This window comes from Chiloscyllium plagiosum, unplaced genomic scaffold (assembly GCF_037043375.1).
Source record: "Chiloscyllium plagiosum isolate Xiang-an unplaced genomic scaffold, Cpla_swu_hap1 HiC_scaffold_35, whole genome shotgun sequence".
NCBI classification, from domain to species: domain Eukaryota; kingdom Metazoa; phylum Chordata; class Chondrichthyes; order Orectolobiformes; family Hemiscylliidae; genus Chiloscyllium; species Chiloscyllium plagiosum.
In genome coordinates, this window is record NW_028270173.1 from 30,131,794 (window position 1) to 30,155,744 (window position 23,951).

A 23,951-nucleotide genomic window follows, 5' to 3' on the forward strand; every position below is an offset into this window, starting at 1 on the left:
CTCTCTCTCGTCGGCCTCCAGCCAATCGGGAGGCACGTCGCTTTCTGGAAGCGTCCGCGGCTTGAGGCGGCGCATGTGCAGCGCGACTCGGCTCCCGGTATCCAAGGGCATCGGGTGAGGTGGGCGCTCACCGTCAGGTCGTGTGCCTTTCTGGGGGAGGGGGAGTCACACCGCGAGTCCGGGAGGGGAGGTACGGAGAGGATGGCGCCGCAGGAAGCTGATGCGGAGGTCTGAGCTCCAGGTCAAAAGTGCTCCTGTCCGGCGCCGACACCGGCTTGTGGCTGGCCCCTGGGACCGTTGTGGGCTAGACAGCCGGAGCCGGAGCGGGGGCGGCAACCTCGGGCTCGGGCTCGAGCTGGAGCTGGCGGTGCAACTGTTGTGGCTGGGGGCGGGGCTATTAGGATGGGGGCGGGGCTATTGTGGTTGGGGTTGAGCTGGGGGAGGGGCTATTGTGGTTTGGGCTGGGGAGAGGCTTTTGGGACTGGGGGAGGGGCTGGTGGTGCTGGGGCAAAGCTGGTGTAGGGGATGATGGGGCTGTTGCAAAGTTGAGGAGAGGATGATGGAGTTGGTAGGCTTGGGTGGAGCTTGGGAGGGGCTGTTGGGGCTGGGGTAGTGTTGGGGAGGAGCATTTGGGCTGGGGAGGGGCTGTTGGGGCTGGGGTAGTGTTGGGGAGGAGCATTTGGGCTGGGGAGGGGCTGTTGGGGCTGGGGTAGTGTTGGGGAGGAGCTTTTGGGCTGGGGAGGGGCTGTTGGGGCTGGGGTAGTGTTGGGGAGGAGCTTTTGGGCTGGGGAGGGGCTGTTGGGGCTGGGGAGGGGCTGTTGGGGCTGGGGAGGGGCTGTTGGGGCTGGGGTAGTGTTGGGGAGGAGCTTTTGGGCTGGGGAGGGGCTGTTGGGGCTGGGGTAGTGTTGGGGAGGAGCTTTTGGGCTGGGGAGGAGCTTTTGGGCTGGGGAGGAGCTTTTGGGCTGGGGAGGAGCTTTTGGGCTGGGGAGGGGCTGTTGGGGCTGGGGAGGGGCTGTTGGGGCTGGGGAGGCGCTTTTGGGGCTGGGGGTAGTGTTGGGGAGGCGCTTTTGGGGCTGGGGGTAGTGTTGGGGAGGAGCTTTTGGGGCTGGGGGTAGTGTTGGGGAGGAGCTTTTGGGGCTGGGGGTAGTGTTGGGGAGGAGCTTTTGGGGCTGGGGGTAGTGTTGGGGAGGAGTTTTTGGGCTGGGGTCTGGCTTTTGGGGCTGGGGTAGAGTTGGGGAGAGGCTTTTGGTATTGGGGTAGAACTGGTGAATGGGGTTACTGGGACTGATGGAAATAGAGGGGTAGAACTGGTGAATGGGGTTACTGGGACTGATGGAAATAGAGGGGTAGAACTGGTGAATGGGGTTACTGGGACTGATGGAAATAGAGGGGTAGAACTGGGGTAAAATGAGGTGGGGCTGTCATGGATGGGGAATTATGAGGACTGTGATAGAGCTGAGGTGGGACAACTGTCTGGTATATTTGGGAGTTGGGTTAAAGTGGCAAGGCATTTATAATGGCATTGTTCATACAACTGGTATCGGGACCTTTGGGAGCATTGCTAGAACTTGTGATAGGAATACTGGTTATTGTGTTAGAACTGGGCTTGGGACTTCTGGGGGGGCTGGTCACTTTGAGCCTGGTGCTCCTGGGAGACTGGTAGAACTGTGGGTTTGCCTCTTAAGGCTTGTTATAGAAATTGTTGCAGGCCTATTCTGGGGAGAGCAATAGAACTGGAGTTGGAGCTACTGAAACTTACAATGGGTTGTAATAACTGTGTTGAAGGTTAGGAAACTGTATTGATGAGGTTTTTAATAAGTCATGCATGTGAGTAAAATAAGTAAAGAGGCTTTCAGAGTGTCTGTTTATTTGTTGCATAGTGGGGTATAGTGGGGTTTTTTGTTTGATGGCTGTCTGAAGAAAGTGAGTTTTTCGGGAGAGTTGTAGTAACCGGGTTTTGTACACCACAGTGACGTTGGGCTGTATGCATGCATGGCAGCTGCTGTGAGCTGCAGGCAGAGTGCAGCCAGAGGCCTGGCAGCATTTGGACTCAGGCAGCGGAGACTTTGCTGCGGAAATCTTCCCAGAACCCGAGGGAGTGACTACTACTATTTGACCTGGAGACGGAGTACCTTGCCTCTATGCCATAAACAGGTAAGTAAGTAAACTTCTCCGGGTCATAACTGCATGTATCATTCAATCTGTTAGTCCTGTGTTACCTCTCAGTGGAGTAACTGCCTTCATCCTTTGAGTTAGAAGTTGGTGATTTCAAGTACCACTTCTGCACTTGGGTGTGAAGTCTGAATTGACACTTTGCTTGGCTAGAACCTGAAGAGTGTCTCTTTGTTGAAGGTGCCATCTTTTGGATGATATTGAAGGAATGCGTCTGCACACTAGAGTGGAATTCCTATGGCATTAATTTAGGAAGAAAAACAGCCAATGTCTGTCAGTGTCTTAAAAACATGAATTATGGGCAGCAATAGGTCACTCGACTCTTCAGACCTGATCCATTGTTCAGTAAAGCCATGACCTGGCTAAAGCTTATCCTAATTTTTTTTTTTGGAAAAATATTATTTTTTATCTCAGTATTTTAGTTTGTTCTCAGGGATGGTCTAGTCTGGGAATGACGAATACTTCATATCCTTTTCCCAAATGCATTTCATTAGAATATCATACTTCGTTGAGTTCTTTGAAGTATTTCCCAGCACTGGGTAACCTAAGTGAAAGGATATGTCCACCAATGCAGCACGTCATCAATGTTGAAAAGGTTTGGAAGGGCAAGCATTAAATAACAGGGAGAAAGCAAACAGGTGGGAAGACACTTCACAACATTGCAACCCATTCTTTGCTACAGTTACAATCAAGTGGGCTTCTTTAAATATTTGTATTGATTGTTTTTATGAATCATTGCCAAGTGTTGTAACAGTGGTGAAGAGGGAAGCTTAGAGTGCCAGTGATTATTGCAGACTGTTATCATGTTGAGTGGCTTCATAATAGAATCTCATGATTTTGGCTGAGGAACCTCTCAAATCAGACTAAACAAGTCAGGCATAATTCAAGCATGCCAAGTTCAGGATTATCCTAATTCCAATTTTCCTAAGTCGCGTTAGGTCTACGAGGGGTCAAGGGTTATGGTGAAGTGGGGAGCACAGACAGGCAATTATGGCAGTGTAATTAAGGCCATTTAGTGAGTAGAACAATCTTTGAGACTCCTGTGTCTTTATGTTCTGTTGTTTTGTTCAGGAGATACAAGCATTGCTGGTATTGTCCAACTCCTTGAAGTTGGCAGTGAGACAACTTGTATTTATAATATTCAACCATATGCCGTAGGCATTGCTGTTTAGATCAGCATTTATTGTCCACCCCGTAAAGACTTGTATCTCTTTATTTTTCTGCATTGGTGTGGGATATATTTAAAATCAGTGATTGTATAAAGTATTCCTGCATATTTTAAAGCAAGTTATCCGACACTCATTGTAAGTGCTGTGTACACACTCTGTTCTTGCAATGGGGAGAATTATTTCAGTCATGAAGAGTCACATCTGACTCAAGATTTTAACTTTGTCTGTTATAGAATCATAGAGATGTACAGCATGGAAACAGACCCTTCGGTCCAACCCTCCATGCCAACCAGATATCCTAACCCAATCCAGTCCCACCTGCCAGCATCTGGCCTGTATCCCTCCAAACCCTTCCTATTCATATACCCATCCAAATGCCTCTTAAATGTTGCAATTGTACCAGCCTCCACCACTTCCTCTGGCAACTCATTCCATATACGTACCACCCTCTGCGTGGAAAAGTTGCCCCTTAGGTCTCTTTTATATCTTCCCCCTCTCACCCTAAACCTATGCCCTCTAGTTCTGGACTCCCCGACCCCAGGGAAATGACTTTGCCTATTACCCTATCCATGCCCCTCATAATTTTGTAAGCCTCTACAACATCACCCCTCAGCCTCCGACGCTCCAGGGAAAACAGCCCCAGCCTGTTCAGCCTCTCCCTGTAGCTCAAATCCTCCAACCCTGGCAACATCATTGTAAATCTTTTCTGAACCCTTTCAAGTTTCACAACATCTTTCCGATAGGAAGGAGACCAGAATTGCACGCAGTATTCCAACAGTGGCCTAACCAATATCCTGTACAGCTGCAACATGACCTCCCAACTCCTGTACTCAATACTCTGACCAATAGAGGAAAGCATACCAAATGCCGCCTTCATTATCCTAGCTACCTGTGACTCCACTTTCAAGGAGCTATGAACCTGCCCTCCAAGGTCTCTTTGTTCAGCAACACTCCCTAGGACCTTACCATTAAGTGTATAAGTCCTGCTAAGTTTTGCTTTTCTAAAATGTACCATCTCACATTTATCTGAATTAATATGCGGGCGGTACAGTGGTTAGCACTGCTGCCTCAGCGCCAGAGACCCGGGTTCAATTCCCTCCTCAGGCGGCTGACTGTGTGGAGTTTGCACATTCTCCTCCGGGTGCTCCGATTTCCTCCCACAGTCCAAAGATGTGCAGTTCAGATGAATTGGCCATGCTAAATTGCCCATAATGTTAGGTGAAGGGGTAAATGTAGGAGTATGGGTGGGTTGCGCTTTGGTGGGTCGGTGTGGACTTGTTGGGCCGAAGGGCCTGTTTCCACACTAAGTAATCTAATCTAAACTCCATCTGCCACTTCTCAGCCCATTGGTCCATCTGATCAAGATCCTGTTGTAATCTGAGGTAACGCTCTTCGCTGTTCGCTACACCTCCAATTTTGTCATCTGCAAACTTACTAACTGTATCTCTTCTGCTCTCATCCAAATCTTTTATGTAAATGACAAAAAGTAGAGGACCCAGCACCAATCCTTGTGGCACTCCACTGGTCACAGGTCTCCAGTCAGAAAAATAACCCTCCACCACCACCCTCTGTCTTCTAGCTTTGAGCCAGTTCTGTATCCAAATGGCTGGTTCTCCCTGTATTCCGTGAGATCTAACCTTGCTAATCAGTCTCCCATGGGGAACCTTGTCGAACGCCTTACTGAAGTCCATATAGATCACATCTGCTCTGCCCTCATCAATCCTCTGTTACTTCCTCCTTTCTACGATTCTACCAGACTTGCTGAGTTTCTCCAACATTTTTCATTTTATTCTCTAGTTTATTAGTCCTGTGACATTATTATTACTGCACAACCTCCCCATAAGAATATAGGAGTAGGTCATGGAGCCGTTTGAGCCCAAGCCACTTTCAGTTGTGGCTGACTACCTCCACTCTGCTTTCCCACCATATCCCTTAATTCTCAATGTTCAAAATAATTTATTGATCTCTGTCTTGAACATAATCGATAACTGAACTTGCAGTGGAGAAGGGTGGAGAATTTCTCAGATGCTCAACCCTCTGGAGTGAAAAGGTTTCTTCTCATCTCAGTCCTCATTGTCAACCAGTGGTAGACTTTTCAGCCATGTGATGCAGGTTCACAGTCTCTACCATTGTTAAACTTCTGAAGAATTATGTGTTTCAGTAAGACCCCCACTACTTCTAAACTCCAGAGAGTACAAGCCAATAGAGATGTCTCACGAATTATTTTTGGATTTATTACTAGCTGGATAGAGGAGTTGCTTGTTTTTTAAAAAAAAAACTGCTTGGTTGACATTGATAAGACAATGTTTTATTACCAGGAAGTCAAACATTCTCATGGGGCTAGGTTCATGTGAAGGTTAAATCAGACAAGAAATGGCAAGAAAAAATGACGAGTAAACCCGTGACACATTTTCCAACAATCAGACCCCTGTGTGATAATTTTTTTCAGTGCTAGCCAGCAAATTACTCAATTTTTTTCAAAAATTTCGTTTTTGTACTTGTCATGACTGAGTTAGATTCAAGACAATTTGCTGTTCCAGTAAGCAAATCCACAGGCTGCCTTACCTTTTCCTGACAACCTTGGGTCAGTCGCATCAAAATGTCTAACTGCGGTTGTGAATAGAGAAATGTAACTTAATGAAGTCTACGTTTTGAATATGTAACTGATTATAGTCACAAGCTGCTCATGTGAAAAGACTACAATGAGCATATGATCTTGGTAGCTGATCAGTGAGATATATAGAATTGTAGAATCCCTACAGTGTGGAAACAGACCATTCGGCTAACAGGTCCACGCCGACCTTCCAAAGAGTATCCCACCCAAACCCATTTCCCAACCTTATTACTCTACATTTCCCCTGACTAATGCACCTAGCCTACATGTCCCTGAACACTATGGGCGATTTGAGCCTGGCCAACTCACCGAACCTACACATCTTTGAATTGTGGAGGAATCCCACACAGACACGGGGAGAATGTGTGGAGTTTGTACAGTCACCTGAGGCTTGCATCGAATTCGGGTCCCTGGCGCTGTGAGACAGCAGTTTTAGTCACTGTGCTACCCATCTATTACCAGTAACGATAAATAATACCAGATCTTCATCCCCCTCATCACCTTCACCCACCACCATTCAATTGATCTTAACCAGTTTTCTTAAAATGCTTAAACAGTTGCTTCTGATCCAGTTTCTAAACTTTCTGAAAGGAGTTTCATGTTGATATGTGAAACCTGTGAGAAAATGTGCAAGGTATGAGCAGGTAGGGAAGGTTAAGTTTTGTGAAACGAAAGGTTCAACTTGCATAACTCAGATCAGATAAGAACTTGCAGTAAACAAGGTGGTACTGGAGGCAAGGGTAGTGGGTTAACAAAGTGAAAAAGCATTCCTTATGTAAAGCCATTTAACAACATGAAAAAGGATTCAGTATGTAAAGTCAATTAACAAGGTGAAACACATTCATTATGTAAAGCCAGTTAACAAGATTAAGAACATTAATTGTGTAACAGCAAATGGCTTAGTCTTGACACTCGCTGATTGTAATGGTCACCCAATCAATATGTATGTTGCCTTATCTGGATGCTCCTCCCTGTAAATGACTGTATAATTCATGAAGAAACTGCTGTTCAAGAGAAGATGGAGCACTCGTGTCTCTGTGCACATGAGATGAGATTCTGGGGTCACAACCCACATTTTGTCAAGTCCTGTCTTGATCTCATCTGATTTCATCCTTCTGTACCTTGCTTTTTCTGCAGCACTAGGATGGGCATTGTGTGCACGGTGCTCTGTGTTGATATCAGGAGTCAGAAACTACTTGCACTTTTTTTGTTATTGTGATGAAGCCTTATGTTTCTCTTTCTCTCTCACTCCTCAGAGACTCGAGGTGTGCCATGGTAGGCCTTCCCGGCGGGTTAGCAGCGTGTCGTGGGCTACGCAGGCTGCTGTCCACGTTCAGTACCGGACTAAGAGACGGCCAGGCATCATAGGACATACGGCGGCTGCCCATAGACTTAACCTTGGGCCAAATCACTTTCCGGATTTGGAACGGGCCCAGGTACCTACGTATGGCCTTTTGCATGGTGCCTGCAGTGGAAGGTCACTCCCAAGTGACATACGCCTGCAATCCCTCATCTGTATCCTGGACGAGAAGGTCAGTATGCAGCTGGTCATGAGTGGCTGGGGAAAGAAGCAGACTGCCCTACTGGAGGTGCCCTGCTCCAGGTTGGTTCGTTTGCAGCAGCTGGTGGCCTCCAGGGTGGAAAGCGTGCCTGCTGGACTGGATGGGCGGCTTGGTGCTGAGCAAGCGAGTGCACTTCTCCTGGCCCAGCTGGAAGGCATCTTGGATTCAATCACAACTGTCGATGGTGGCAATGCAGATGACATTGTGGTGGAGCAGCATGTCTCCTCTAATTCTGACAGGGAGACAATGGTTAAAGATTTGCTTGAGGAGTGTGTCCCAGAAACACTGGCAGGGAAGCCTGAGGAAACCAGAGTGTCCCCTGCAAGTGTGCAGATTTCCCATCCAGAAGAACCCTCCGAGACCATGCTGAGCCTTTGGGACATGCATGAGGGGCACCTGGATTCTTTCCAGGCACTGTTTGACAGTGAGCGCTGCCCGATGCCATACCACTTGGGTTTTGAGCACCCCACAATTCCTGTGCCACCACTTGGAGCATTGGCCACTTTCAGTGGCACCGGTAACCTTGCAAGTGCAAGCTTTCAGAAGAAGGAGCCCAGTATGGAGGAACATCTAGCTGTCCTTTATGAAAAGCTGAGAGTGGAGGTAAAAGAGCTACTTACTTTAATTTACTTTGATCTGAATATATGAAAGAGTTAAGCTAATTAGGTCAATTGGTAACTATGCCACCTGCCTTGCCTCCAAAGTGCCTTTATATAGTGCCTTTAATGTAGAATAAATATCCCTATTTCAATAGTGTTCTGTTAAAATTCAATCCCAAGGTGCGAGCGACAATGAGGCAAATTAACGAAGTAGGTTTTAAGGTTTGTCTGAAATGGGAGAGAAAATTTGGAGCGGTATAGGGAGTCATTTGGAAGCTCAAGGCCAAAGCAGCAGAGGGCATGCCCACTAATTGTTGAGCAATTCAAATTAGAATAAAGAATGTATACTGTATATCCCAGAGGATTTTGGCACTAAAGCTGATTAAAGATTGGGAGAGTACCAGCCACAGAGGAATTTACCACCTGGGATTAAAAAAAAATTAAATCAAGGTGTTACTGGGCCAGTAGTCTATTCCGTAAGTTTGGGGGTGATATGTGATCTTGGTGAGAGTTAAGATACATGCATCAGAATGTTGGACCAGACTAGAAAGAGCAGGCAAGCCACGTCCCACCTATGTTCTGTGGTCTAGATATTGTGATTCCTGTGCACTTGTGAAGGATGATGCAGGAGAAAGGCAGTCACTTTTCTCCCCTCTGCATCTTGGATAATGGAATAAAAGCAGAAGCAGCTGTGAGATGTACGTAATCTTGGGCTACGCCAGAGGCATGACTATTTTCACAAGACACTGGAGGGTATCTGTAAATCCTGATTGAAAAGTAGTTTAGTGAGTGCAGAGGTAAAAGAGGTACCTTTAACCATCAGAAACAGCATGACAAGAATACTGCTTCAGTGACAGAAGATTCCCTACTTGTCCATTAGGTAGTTTTGCGGGTGGCAGTTGCTTACCTTGCTACTCATGGAATTTCATGAAAGTTGGTAAATGACATACAAGCCCACTCCCATAAATTGTGGTGTTGTGTGGACGGTATTAAATACCATCTGCGGTAGGTGTTTTTGTACCGAAATGAGACATCTGAAGTGTTAAACATAAAAGCTTGGAAACTCAGCTCTTCCCTCGTACTTACTGAAGACGTAATTGATCTTGACAGCCTATATTTGAAATTTTCAACCCAAGAGAGCTGCGGCTGTTCATCCATTTAGTATATTTGAGAGAGAGAGATCAAATTTTGGCCCCAAAGGAAATATGGGATACTGCAGGATATTGAATAACAGTAGACCGTGATCTGTTCCTGCTTTCTGTTTCTGTTGCATTCAATCCTTTCTTTTTTCTCAATTCTGAACAAGTATTAGTTGCGTAGAGTGGGAACCCTTGCTGATTTTATACAGTCACCACTTCTATATCAGGATGGTTGTGTTCTTGTGCTTTACAAACAGCCATTAGTGTTGGCGATGTAATCCCGCTACAGCCAAGACACATTTTTAAAGTTTATGCGTGAGAGACAGCATCCTTAATTCATCAACAGTGAATTCGTGTTGACTAAATGCGCCTACTCTGGTTTCAGACTGGTGTAGGAAAAATAATGATAACACCTCTGTGACTCCTTCAATTAGTTTAGCATGTATGAAGAAGATGTTTGAATTTCCAGTGACTGGCTGAGAGAGTCTCAAAGATTTCAAAGGTTAAAGCTTTTATTCTAATGCACAAGCGTAAAGCAATATTGTTGAAATACTATTCAGTAGACAGCTTACGCTGCATGCTAGAGAAAAGACTAACTCCAATCAAATTTAACTTTCAAACTATAAATATTCCCGCTTTCACAAAAATACTTTGCACTGATCCTTGGAGAAGGGGTAGTATAATGTTTCAATGGTTTGCACTCCCCCTTCCCCTCACTGCACCCTTTCTGCCAACTGTGTTGATTTGGTTGCCATTATTGAAGTCAGAGTTCACCATCTGCCATGGCAGGATTCAAACTCCTCTGAGAGCATGAGCCTGGCATTCTGAATTATTAGTCCAGGTCACCCCTGCCTCTGGGATGCCTATGCTTCACATTTCAGCGCAATTGCAATCTCTGACTTTACCAGTTGAGCACCTGAAGAAATATTGAATTTGTTGTATGTTCCCTTTCTAATTATTTTTCAAAGTCCATGGGCATGCACTTTCTGTCTGTATGGGTTTATTTCCTGTTTGTTATATTTAATAAGACATGGTCAATACAAGTTTAAAGAAAATATTAATATCACAGTCAGGGTGTGACATGCTGTAGCCACAATGTGCCACTGCTTCCTCAATTCTTAGTCCCAATTGTTGCTGAAAGCTTGCATATTAAAATGAAACTTATTACTGATAAGCCAGCATCGCCAGCTTATCAATACATTCTTATGTTTCCAGTTGCCGAATTTCTTCCTGAAGCCGCATGATTATGGGATGTACTCTCCGAATGTAGAATTCATCAGCCAGTTTCCAAGGATAAAGACGCGGTGTGTATCTGCTTGTTGAAAGATTTGTAATATGGGTGTTATCAAAAACTACTGATCCTGAATGTCCTATTGCCATTTAGCTGCTTGTGAAAGTACTTGTTAAATTTTTTTTGAAAGAGATGTGTTGCTCACTCCTAATTAGCTATTAGAAAGTAGCGTCAAACTGACTCTTGAAATGCTGCAGTGCTGTGGCTTATTTACACCTGAACTGTGTTTCTAATTCTTCATGGCTAGATTATGGAAACAAAAGAGGGGTTCCAGTCAGACTGAAATTTTTAATGATCCATGCCCAACTACTTCATTGCCGGGCCCCATAACCAATCTGAAACATTGGTTTCAGATGTACCAATTATATTGTTAGTGCATAGAGGCATTGTTCAACTAGGTATCTCAAGCACTTATAACATACCTACTTTGTGGGAGCAATTTTATTTCAAAAGTACTTAATTAGCTATAGAATGCTTTCAGACTGCTTATGGTTGTGAAAAGTGCTATATAAATAATGCCTTTTTATTGTTTAACCCTAGCCCATCATGCCAAGTTACCAACAATTCCTTCCTGTCCTAGCCCTGATCTGGTTTCTTGTTTCTCTCCACTGAGATCCACCTCTTGCTCTCTTGATCTATTGCCATGAAATTACAATTATTGAGCTTTCTTTCTGGCTCCCATGTGAGCTGACAACGACAATTTTTTTTTTCTTGTTCATTTTCACAAGCATGCTGATAGCATCCAGCTCTTGACTCTTCACTGTTAACTTGTCAAACTGGTTATCCAGTATTCAATGCAAGATGAGTGGAAATTCCCTCCGATTAAAATATTGGGAAGTCTGAGCTATTGTTTAAAATCCCTGTGCTCGTTGCACTCCCTCACACAAATTCCATTTCTCTTCCTGATAGCTGTCTGAGACTGAACCTGACTGCTCACAACTTTGATATTATATCTGACCCATAGGCTTTCACGCACACACCCGGTCAGTAAATATGTCTATTTCCAAGTCCAGCTTGTTTTATTTATCTCCTGTTGAAGCCCTCACTTATGCTTTTGTTATCTCCAAGCGGTGCACACTCAGTTGACCCCTCACGTTCTATTCTTGGTAAATGAGCCCATCGAAACCCCTGCTTGTGCCTTAACTCCAAATGCCATTTACCTATTGTCTCTGCGCTTAGTCATAAAATCTACAGCCTGGAAACAGGCTCCTTGGCCGAACTTGCCCCATGCTGCCAAGTTTTCACAACTTGAACTAGTTCCATTTGCCTACTTTTGGTCCATATCCCTCCATGACTATCCCATCCATGTATCTGCTTAAGCATTTCTTAAACAATAACATTGTATTCAATTCCACTGCTACTTCTCGCCGTCCATTCCAGACACTCACCATCTTTTGTGTAAAAAATATTGCCTCTCTGGACCCTTTTGTATCTCTCCCCTCTCACCTTAAACCTATGCACTCTAGTTTTTAACTCCCTTTCTGTGGGGGAAAAGCTGCCACCTATCTATGTTATCTATACCTGGCGTGTTTTTATAGACCTCGAAGGTCACCCCTCAGTCTCCTACTCTCCAGGGAAAAAGAGTCCCAGTCTATCTGACCTCTCCCTGTAACTCAAACCTTCCACCAAGAGGCATCCTAGTAAATCTTCTGTCTTTCTAGTTAAATAATATCCTTTCTGTAGTAGGGAGGTCAGAACTGCACAGTGTACTCTAAGTGTGGCCTCACTGACATTTTGTACAGCTGCACGAAGACTTCCTAACTCCTATACTCAGTGCTCTGACTGATAAAAGCAAGCAAGCTGAAAGCTTTCTTCACTACCCTGTCTAACTGTGACTGTATTTTCAACCTGCATCCCTAGACCTCTTTGTTATGTAACACTCCCCAGGACCCTACCACTGACTGTGTAAATCCTACAAAGTATAACACCTTGCATTTATCTAAATTAAACTCCATCTGTCATTCCTCAACCTACTGGCTCAGTAGATCAAGATCTTTGCATTCCCAGATAAAAGGTCAGCACAACATTCAGGGCCGAAGGGCCTGTACTGTGCCGTTCTGTTCTGTAACTTTATTCACTGTCCACTATACGACCAATCTTGGTGTGACCTGCAAACTTACTAACCATACCTCCCTAAATTCTCATCTAAATCATCTATATAAATTACAAAGAACTGAATCCAGCACCGATCCCTGTGGTACCACATTGGTCACAGATCTCCAGTCTGCTAAACAGCCTCCTACCACCACCGTCTCCTATTGTCAAGCCAATTTTGTACCCAGTTGGCTAGCTGTCCCTGGATCCTGAGAGTTTTGACCTTACTCAATAACCTAGCATGCAGTACCTGATCAAAAGCCTCGCTAAAGTCCATGTGAACAATGTCTACTGCACTGTCTTCATCAACTTTCTTGGTCACCCCTTCAAAGAACTTAATCAAATTATTGAGACAGGATTTCCCAAGCACAAAGCCATGCTGACTATTCTAAATTAGTCCTTGCCTCTCCAAATGCCTGCAGATCCTGTCCCTCAATCCCCTCTAACAATGTACCAACCTACATTAGGCTCACCAGTTTGGGTATTTTGCTGCAGTCTTGCTTAAATAATGGTACAACATTAGCCACACTCCAATTTTTGGCACTTCACCCATTCAAAGTTTGTGAGAAGATTTGTAGCTCGGGTGCTCGTTGCTGTGGTTCTGTTCGCCGAGCTGGGAATTTGTGTTGCAGACGTTTCGTCCCCTGTCTAGGTGACATCCTCAGTGCTTGGGAGCCTGCTGTGAAGCGGTTCCGTGATCTTTCCTCCGGCATTTCTAGTGGTTTGAATCTGCCGCTTCCGGTTGTCAGTTCCAGCTGTCCGTTGCAGTGGTCGGTATATTGGGTCCAGATCGATGTGTTTATTGATTGAATCTGTGGATGAGTGCCATGCCTCTAGGAATTCCCTGGCTGTTCTGTTTGGCTTGTCCTATAATAGTAGTGTTGTCCCAGTCGAATTCATGTTGCTTGTCATCTGTGTGTGTGGCTACTAAGGTTAGCTACTTAGTAGCCACACACATAGATGACAAGCAACATGAGTTTGACTGGGACAACACTACTATTATAGGACAAGCCAAACAGAGAACAGCCAGGGAATTCCTAGAGGCATGGCACTCATCCACAGATTCAATCAACAAACACATCGATCTGGACCCAATATACCGACCACTGCAACGGACAGCTGGAACTGACAACCGGAAGCGGCAGAGACAAACCAGAGGAAACAACACAGAAGCGCTTCACAGGAGGCTCCCAAGCACTGAGGATGTCACCTAGACAGGGGACGAAACATCTGCAACACAAATTCCCAGCTCGGCGAACAGAACCACAACAACTTCACCCATGGCTGTTGATACAAAAATTTCTGCTCGGGGCCCTGCAATTTCCTCCCTAGCCTCCCACAAAATCCTGGGATAGAAATCATCAGGTCACAGGTATTTATCTTCCTTTGTGTTTTAAGACTTCCAGCGTTGCCTTCAGACATTGCTATTTATTTCCCCAAGTTCCCTCTCATCCGTACTTTTCCTGGCGATAAATACCAGTGCGAAATATTCATTTCGGGATCTTACCCAGCTCTTGTGGCTCAGCATGTAGATGACCCATGTTGATCTTTTGAGGCTCTAATTCTCTTCCGAGTTACTGTTTTGCCCTCCTTGTACTTCTGGAATTTCTTTAGATTCTCCTTTTAATCTTATGTGCCAAAACCATCTCATGGCCCCTTTTAGCCAGCCTGATTTCTCTCAAGTGTGCCCCAAAACTCTCTATATTCCTCAAGGAATTGACTTGATCCCAGTTGTCTATACATGTTATATGCTTTCTTTTTCGAGACCAGTATCTCAATAACTAGTCATCCAGGGTTTCCCACTCCTGCCAGTCTGACCCTTCACTCTAACAGGAGCATGCTGCCCATGAACTCTCATTAACTCACCTTTGAAAGGCTCTCACTTATCAGATGTCCTTATGTCTGCAAACTGCCTCCCCCAATCAACTTTTGAAAAATCGGTCGAAAAGACCATCAAATTTATTTTGCCCCAGTTTCGAACTTTAACTTGTGGAACAGACCTATCCTTTTCCATAGCTATTTTAAATTAACGGAATTATGGTCACTGGTTCCAAATTGCTCCCTCACTAACACTTCTGTCATTTGCCCTGCCTTATTCCCAACTAGAAGTCCAGTTTTGCCCTTATTTGGTAGGGCAATCTACAAGCTGCATGAGAAATTCTTCCTGAACACTTAAATTTCTCTCCATCCAAGTCCTTAGCACAATGATAGTTTCTGTCGATGTTAGGAAAGTTAAATTTTCCTAGTATTACAACCGTATTCTTACAGTTACCTGCAATCTCCTTACATATTTAGTCATTTGTACAATGCTATCAAAGTAATTTTTTTTAATTTCTCCGTTCTACCCATGTGGACTCAGTGAATGAGTCCTCAAGAATGTCTTCTCTCACTACTGGTGTACTGTTTTACCTAATCAAAAACTCAATTTCCCCCTCCTCCCTCGCCTCCCCTTCCTAACCTATGCTGACTTCTTAGTTAACAAACACTGCTTTTTGTTTTTCAAATTTTTCCAAGACACAAGCTTTGTCTCTTTCTACAATCTGTAGAATCTTCTGAGTTCCTTATGTTTCTCTAATCCTGATCTGCTGAATGTCAACAATCCTTAATCTCTTCTATTATTGGGAAATGTGCCTTTAGCTATCTATGGCCTAAGCTCTGGAATCACACCACTCCATATTCCTTTCCTCCTTTGAGACATTTCTTAAATCCTATCTCTTTCACCATGCCTTTAGTCATCTGACCTAATCCTTATGTGGCTTGATGTCTATTTTATACTGCTTCTGTGAACATTTTATACATTAAAGGTATAAATGCACGTTGTTGAGTCAGAAGATTCTTGAGACTTGAGCACAAGAGTCGATGCTGACATTCTGATGTGACATGAAGTTGGAGCTTTATTTTCTCAGTTGGATGTATAAGTCTATTTGTCTCAAGGCTGTAGCTACGGTCACTGCGGTTAGTACCATATGTACTTAGCTGCGGTTCTTGTATTTTTCACATAGCAAGGGTGAAATCATTGATCTATTGTTGCATGTTCAGTCATCTAGGTGTGCACCTGAGAAATCTGGGCTCCCCTCCATTGGGTAATTGCAGCTTATGACTCTCCATCCAGTGCTAGTCAAATGTAGCTGCAGGCATGGTTTAATATTTGAATCTGTTCATATGAAAGGAAATTGTACTAATGTTGTCCTATGAAGGTCCCAAAGGAGGCGTTGTAGCTCTAATATAGGACCAGATTATGTCTCTTATATTAGAATTCCCAGCAGTGTCCTTGTAGCTCCCTGCTCAACTGTAGAAACCTTTTTTGAGGCTTCACAATGTTCTAAGTTTCAATGGACTGACGTGGAATCCTTTGAACCCTCTGAAGAGGAACCCACCCAGACCCATTTCCCTCTGACTAATGTACCTAACACTGGACAATTTAGCATGGCCAATTCACCTGACCTGCGCACCTTTGGATTGTGGGAGGAAACCAGAGCACCTGGAGGAAACCTATGCAGACACTGGGAGAATGTGCAAACTCCACACAGTCAGTCGCCCAAGGCAGGCATTGTACCTAGGTCCCTGGCGCTGAGAGGCAGCGGTGCTAACCACTGAGCCACCATGCTGCCCTGAAGATGTTCCACTAATGATAGCAGTTCAAGAAGGGGACAGTGGTTTAAGTAAGCTCACTGCTTTATGTTGCAACTTGCTGGGTGAGGTACCGTTGCATGACCTGGTTTGTGGCAAGATATTTTCCTATCTGGTCATCAGTTTGTCCCCTATTGTGAGAGACCTTTTAAAATGACCTGAGAAGTGACATGGGAAGCAAAACAACATGATGGAACTGTCTTTTGATTGCTTGCTACCTTCATTTTTATTCCCTTCAGAAAGAGTAGACCGCAACAAATCTAATTTATATTTCCCAAAGGAGAAGACTAAATAAATCTAATTTGTCTATTGTGGTCTTGTGGTATATTGAACCAATCCCAGTTCTTCAAAGATCTGCCATCAGAATATTAAAAATGATTTTAGCTGGCTTTCTTTTCACTGCTTTATCTGAGGTCGCATGGCTTGTATGAATTCTTCTTTGTATTTTAGATGTCACAAAGCTTCTCTGCATAATTACCATTAGCTTTTCTTTTCTGTCTAAAAGGTAGCATCGCTCTCTGGGCTGTAGGGATTTGATTTTGACCTTCCCCCTTCCCTTTGGAAGAAGGATGTTTGTGGTTGCCACCCTCCTTTACTGGTATAGAACCCAGTGTCAGAATAAGGGATTGGTCATTTATAACAGAGATAAGAAGTGTTTTTGAGTTTTCATCTTTGGCATTCTTCTGGTAAAGATGATGGTGGAGTAGGATGTTCTAACCAGAGCTCCTCCACTCCTTCTGTCTCCTTCCCTGTTTTGGTCTCTCAGTGGGTCTCGGTCTGGGCTTGTAGCGGCTCCTGACCTGGTAACTCAGCACCGCGGTGGCTCCCAGCCTGGTTTCGGTGATATGTCAGCTGGTCTCTCAGCAGCTCATGGCAGTGTCTTGGCTTGGCACGCATGTTCCCAAGGGCACCAGGGGAGATGAGGGGAGCAGCAGTTTCAGTAGCGACAATATCTGGCAGCAGCAAAGACTGTTGAACTTTTAACTTATTCCTTTGTTTTCCTAAACTATTATTTTTTTTAACTGTTTTATGAAGTAATAGTTAGCTTTTTAACGCTTGTTTCTCTTATTACTTTACATCGAAGCTTTTTGTGTACCGAGGTAACTTGGTACTGAGATGGCCTCATGTGGTGGTATTGTAGAGTTTTCATTGTGTTCCTGGGTGGCGCAGTGACTAGCACTGCTGCCTCACAGCGCCAGAGACCCGGGTTCAATTCCCTCCTCGGGCAACTGTCTGTGTGGTGTTTGCACATTCTCCCCGTGTCTGCGTGGGTTTCCTCCGGGTGCTTCGGTTTCCTCCCACAGTCCAAAGATGTGCAGGTTAGGTGGATTGGCCGTGCTTAATTGCCCATAGTGTTAGGTGAAGAGGTAAATGTAGGGGAATGGGTCTGGGTGGGTTGCTGTTCGGAGGGTCGGTGTGGACTTGTTGGGCCAAAGGGCCTGTTTCCACACACTAATCTAATCTTCTGTACCTGAATACACATGACGACAAAACCCACAATCTTAACAAAAAACTCTATCCCAGAGGCATGTGTGTAGTCTATTGTTTGCTATTTTTAAGCTTGGTGTAGATCCTTGAGGGGATCAAGAGTTATGGGAAGCAGGTGAGACAGTAGAACTGGAGGAGAAGGTTACAGTGTTGAATAATTGAGCAAGCTTGAGAGACTGAATAACCTACTTCTCTAAGTTTAAACTTTCCTAGTGTTTACTGTGCTTTGTTTGTTTATCTCCAAGGGGTCGTACCACCTATCAGATAGTTGTGACATTGCTTCGGTTTATCGTTTGGAATTACTGTGCAGATGTTCACTTGGACATTATGAAAATGACGCAGCATCCTGAGAACTGCACCATTCAAGTCCGCTGGAGAATTACAGGACTCCCGCTCCATGTTTTGATACTGAAATTTTACAAGAAGGACAAGACTGAACTCTATCGGTGAGATAATGGGCTGCAGCTGCCTAGTATTCACTGGGGGAGTTGGTTGCTGCACATCCTTTGGCTCCAGCGTTTGAAAGAATTTTAGATCTGTGAAGAGAATTTTGAACAAACGAACAACAGAAATTGTTGAAGAAACTCAGCAGGTCTGTCAGCATCTCTAGAAAAAAAAGGGTCACTGCACTCAAAACATTGTTTAATATCCACAGATGCTGCTGGACCTGCTAAGTTTCTTCAATACATTGTTTTTGTTTCAAAACTCCAGCATCTGAAGTTCTTTGTTTTATACTAGAGCATTTGGTCATGGTTTGAGATGATTCTAAGGTTTTTGTGTAGAGTCAGGGCAAACTGTGGACTAACTGGCAATGATCTGCTGGTGGACGTGAATCTTGAGAATTTTAGTATAGCATCCATAACCACTTGTGCTAATGTATCCCCACTATCCTGCATTTCTATTCAGTATTGGTGTTCAAACTTATAAATTTTATCCAATCCCCAGTGTAACAAAGGATGGGTCTGGCCATATTGGACTGTGCTGTGCCACCCCTCTATTATGGAGAGGTTCATTTAGTAAAACACCCTGACTGTGTCCATCAGGCAATGGTCAGTGTACAATATTCTCAAGGCCTTGTGGGTAAAGGAGATAAAAACTATTGAAGTGATACGATACAAAAGGGACCATTCAGCCCATCTTGTCCATCCAACCCAAAGCTCCCAGGTGCCCTTCTAATTTAGGGTGCAAATTCCAGAGCCCACTACCCTCTGCGTAAAAAGTATTTCCTTGTGTTTCCTCTAATTCCTGAAGAAGGGCCTGTGCCCGAAACGTCGAATCTCCTGTTCCCTGGATGCTGCCTGACCTGCTGTGCTGTTCCAGCAATAAAGTTTCAACTTTGATCTCCAGCATCTGCAGACCTCACTTTCTCCTCTAATCCTTCTGCCACTTGGCTTGAATCTGACTCCTGATTTTGAACTCTCGATCAAGGGAATTCCTCCTGTCTACTTTATCTTTACCCCTCAGCCTTTTCTATTCTATGGGAAAAAACCCTAACTCCTTTATCTGTTCTCGTAGCTACAATTCTCCAGCCCTGACAACATTCTAGTACATCTGCTCTGCCCCATTCCCAGATCAATTAAGTCCTTCCTGTAATGTGGTGACCAGATCTGCAACAAATACTCTAAGATTAGATTAGATTACTTACAGCGTGGAAACAGGCCCTTCGGCCCAACAAGTCCACACCGACCCTCCGAAGAGCAACCCACCCAGACCCATTTCCCTACATTTGCCCCTTCACCTAACACTCGAGTCAATTTGGTATGACCAGTTCACCTAACATGCACATTTTTGGACTGTGGGAGGAAACTGGAGCACCTGGAGGAAACCCACGCAGACACTGGGAGAAATGTGCAAACTCCGCATACACAGTTGCCCAAGGCGGGAATTGAACCCGGGTCTCTGGCGCTGTGAGGCAGCAGTGCTAACCACTGTGCCACCATGCCATTGTGGTCTCACCAGTGTCTGACACAGTTTCATCCCTACTTTTGTATTCTATATCTCTGTGAATGAAAGTATGCGTTCTTTACATCCTTATCTACCTAAACTGCTAGCTTTAGAGATAAACTTGCAAATCAAGATCTCCCACTTCATTAACGCGCCTCAGGATATTCCCTTTTTTATTCTGTTTCCTTCTTGGCCTGTTTGGCTTCCTGAAATGTATCACCTCACACTTATCAGAGTTGAACTCCATCTATCAGTTTCCTGCCCACTGTTGCAACTCATCTGTCATTTTGGTGCTTATTTGTTGTCTGCAAATTTCCCAATTGTACCCTCCACGTTCAATCGTTAATGTATAAAACAAGCAGTAGGAGTCCCAGCACTGAGCCCTGTGGAACACCACTCAAAACTGCTTTCTATTCGCAAGGGTAGCCTTTGATCATTATCTTTTGTTTCCTGTAACTTAATTTGAATTATTACTGAACCAACTTTGAAACCAATTTGACATATTGCCCTATATACTATGGGCTTTTACTTTTTTGACCAGTGTCATGTGGGACCTTGTCAAATGCCTTACCACAATTCATGTGGATCACATCCACTTCGCCACCCTCAATGATCCTCCTTATCACTTCCTCGAAGAATTCAATCAAATTTGTATGGCATGACGTTACCTTACCAACCCCATGCTGATGATCCCTGAGTTGTCCATGCCTTTCTAAGTGACAGTTTATCCAATCTCTCAGGATTGGTTCTAACAATTTGACCGTGGTACATCTTGTCAGGTGATTGACTTTAGCAGTCTGCTCAGGGCATTTAGCAGTATGCCTCAGCTCCATGCCTTACAAATGAGCAGCAACTGGCTGGTGGGAAGAGCTCTTTCTTATATTGAGTTTCATTCATGGAATCATAGAATCCCTACAGTGTGGAAGCAGGCCATTTAGCTATTGAGTCCATGCCAATCCGCCGAAGAGCATCCCACCCAGACTCACCCTGTTATCTTCTCCACATAACCCTGCATTTCCTGTGGATAGTCCACCTAACCTGTACATCCCTGGGCAATTTACCTAACATGCATGTCTTTAGACTGTGGGAAGAAACCCATGCGGACTAAGGGAGAATATACAGACTCCACACAATCACCTCAGGCTGGAATTAAACCCAGGCCCCTGGCACTGAGGCAGCAGTGCGAACCAATGAGCCACTGTGCTGCCCACTCTTTTAGCACACCATGAGATAGCTGTGGTGGGGGAGGTATTGTTTTCTCTTTGTATGGAATATACCTTTACAAAGAAGGTCTGAAGAGGCATGCAATTGTCAAGGTTAATCCCAAGCAGTTATGTATCACAGGTTCCTGCTGGATGGGCTCTTCCCATTGACTCAGAGTCAAATGTCAACTACACCTGTATGTGAAAATGGTCAAAATGATGAAAAGCACTCTTTGAAGTTTGGTGGACTGCCAGTGCAAAAGGTTGTCCTCCACCTGCATTTCCAAGGTCCAGAACTGTTGAGGGGCATACGAACACTGAGTAGCCATGTAGCGGCAAGTGTCAAAGTCTTTTCAACTGTAGATGTAGCAAATGTAGAGCACCTTTGTGTGCCTCTCAGAATGTATCTTGTAAAACAAGTATTAGTTCAGCATGATGTGTAGAGAAATTGTTTGCATCTTTTGTACTTCCTGTAACTTAACTTGGATTGTTTTCACTCTTGGGCAGCGTACCTGACACAGAATATCTAGTAAATATCTAATCCACTGAATCATAGAGTGGGACAAATTGAATTTTATGGCAAACTGTGTAAAATTCAAGTTAAAGTATTTTTACAAATTTTATCAATGTAATTTTGCCAAAACAGTTGCACACAACAATGTCGCATTGAAAGGATAAAGATATTTTAACAATCAGTGTAATTGGTGATTCCTATCAGTGTATGACTGCTGTTGAAGCTACGCAGCATCTTCCGTGTCTTGCTTGGAAATTAATGTGTGTTGCTTTTCTTTCCTTCCTCACCCTCAGAACCTATGATGCATATTCCACGTTCTATCTGGGACCTGATGGACTTATTCATCGGCACAAGGTCGACAAGGTCAGTTTCTGAGAATTTAGTTGCATTACTAGAAGTGAGCCATTCTTCCAGAGGAATCCTAGAGTTGGAATTTCTTTGTGCACAAGCAAAAGAAAGTGGTGCTGAGCATGTGCAGTTGGCCTGATCATAAGGACTGTTGGTGTCAACAAACAAGAGGTTTTTAATCAAAGGAATGAATTGGTGATTACATCCAGTTCTCCACCTTTGTACGTTATAGGAGGGATGTGATAGCACTGACGAGGGTGCCGAGGAGATTTTCCAGAATGTCGCCTAGGCTGGAGAGTTTCAGTTACAAAGAAAGATTGGGCAGACTGGGGTTGTTTACCTTGGAGCAGAGAGGGTGGAAGTGATAGAAACACACAAAATTGAGGGGCATAATGAGAATAGACCGGAAGAAACCTTCCCCTCGATGGAAGGATTAAGGACCGGGGGCATAGATTTAAGTAAGGGGTAGGAGGTTTAGTGGAGATATGAAAAAATATTTTTTCACCCAAAGGGTGGTGGGAATCTGGAACTCTGTCAGTAGATAGTTCTTTGGTGAAAAATGTGTTGCTGGAAAAGCGCAGCAGGTCAGGCAGCATCCAAGGAGCAGGAGAATCGACGTTTCGGGCATAAGCCCTTCTTCAGGAATGAGGAAGGTGTGCCAAGCAGGCTAAGATAAAAGGTAGGGAGGAAGGACTTGGGGGAGGGGCATTGGGAATGCGATAGGTGGAAGGAGGTTAAGGTGAGGGTGATTGGCTGAAGAGGGGGTGGGGGCGGAGAGGTCGGGAAGAAGATTGCAGGTCAAGAAGGCGGTGCTGAGTCCGAGGGTTGGGACTGAGATAAGGTTGGGGGGGGGGGGGGGGGGGGGGGAAGAATGAGGAAGCTGGGGAATCTGCATTCATCCTTGTGGTTGGAGGGTTCCTAGGCGGAAGATGAGGCGCTATTCCTCCAGGCATCGTATTGCCATGGTCTGGTGATGGAGGAAGCCAAGGACCTGCATGTCCTTGGCGGAGTGGGAGGGGGAGTTGAAATGTTGAGCCAGGGGGTGGTCGGGCTGGTTGGTGCGATGTCCCAGAGGTGTTCTCTGAAACGTTCCCGCAAGTAGGCGGTCTGTCTCCCCAATGTAGAGGAGATCATATCGGGTGCAGCGGATGTAGTAAATGACGTGTGTGGAGGTGCAGGTGAATTTGTGACGGATATGGAAGGATTCCTTGGGTCCTTGGTGGGAAGTGAGGGAGGAGGTGTGGGCGCAAGTTTAGAATTTCTTGCGGTTGCAGGGAAGGTGCCGGGAGTGCAGGTTGGGTGGTGGGGGGTGTGGACCTGACGAGGGAGTCACGGGGGAGTGGTCTTTCTGGACCGCTGATAGATTTCCCTTCCCTCCCTATCCTTGGTGGTTGGGTCTGTTTGGAGGTGGCAGAAATGACTAAGGATGATACAATGTATCTGGAGGTTGGTGGGCTGGTAAGTGAGGACCAGTGGGGTTCTGTCCTGGTGGCGATTGGAGGGGTGGGGTTTAAGGGCGGAGGAACGGGAAGTGGAGGAGATGCGGTGGAGAGCGTCGTCAACCACGTCTGAGGGGAAATTGCAGTCTTTGAAGAAGGAGGCCATCTGGGTTGTACAGTATTGGAACTGGTCCTCCTGGGAGCAGATGCGGCGGAGGCGAAGGAATTGGTAATATGGGATGGCGTTTTTACAGGGTGGGAGGGGTGTAATCTAGGTAGCTGTGGGAGTCGGTTGGTTTATAGTAAATGTCCGTGTTGAGTCGGTCGCCCGAGATAGAAATGGAGAGGTCGAGGAAGGGGAGGGAGGAGTCTGAGACGGTCTAGGTAAATTGAGGTCGGGGTGGATGGTGTTAGTAAAGTGGATGAACTGTTCAACCTCCTCGTGGGAGCACGAAGCAGCGCCGATACAGTCATCGATGTAGCGGAGGAAAAGGTGGGGGGTGGTGCCAGTGTAGCTGCGGAAGATGGACTGTTCCACATATCCAACGAAGAGGCAGGCATAGCTGGGATCCATGCGGGTGCCCATGGCTACTCCTTTTGGTTTGGAGGAAGTGGGAGGATTGGAAAGAGAAGTTGTTCAGGATGAGGACCAGTTCACTCAGTCGAAGGAGGGCGTCAGTGGAAGGGTACTGGTTGGTACGGCGGGAAAGGAAGAAGCGGAGGGCTTTAAGGCCTTCATAATGGGG

At 45.2% G+C, this 23,951-nt stretch overlaps 1 protein-coding gene across 3 annotated transcripts in view; it reads left to right on the forward strand.

Annotated features, from left to right (window-relative positions):
- cunh6orf136 (chromosome unknown C6orf136 homolog) overlaps positions 1–23,951 on the forward strand; it is a 26,077-nt gene continuing 2,126 nt past the window's right edge. The window contains exons 1-6 of one of the 3 annotated variants that reach the window (XM_043678029.2): positions 1–114; positions 1,971–2,154; positions 7,212–8,120; positions 10,471–10,559; positions 18,004–18,204; positions 21,712–21,781. In XM_043678029.2, coding sequence (XP_043533964.2) covers positions 74–114; positions 1,971–2,154; positions 7,212–8,120; positions 10,471–10,559; positions 18,004–18,204; positions 21,712–21,781 — 1,494 coding nt within the window. In that variant the 5' untranslated portion in view covers positions 1–73. Of the gene's footprint in view, positions 120–1,512; positions 1,786–1,970; positions 2,155–7,211; positions 8,121–10,470; positions 10,560–18,003; positions 18,205–21,711; positions 21,782–23,951 lie in introns of those variants that run through there. The other 2 variants (XM_043678032.2, XM_087979454.1) reach the window with 2 other exon arrangements.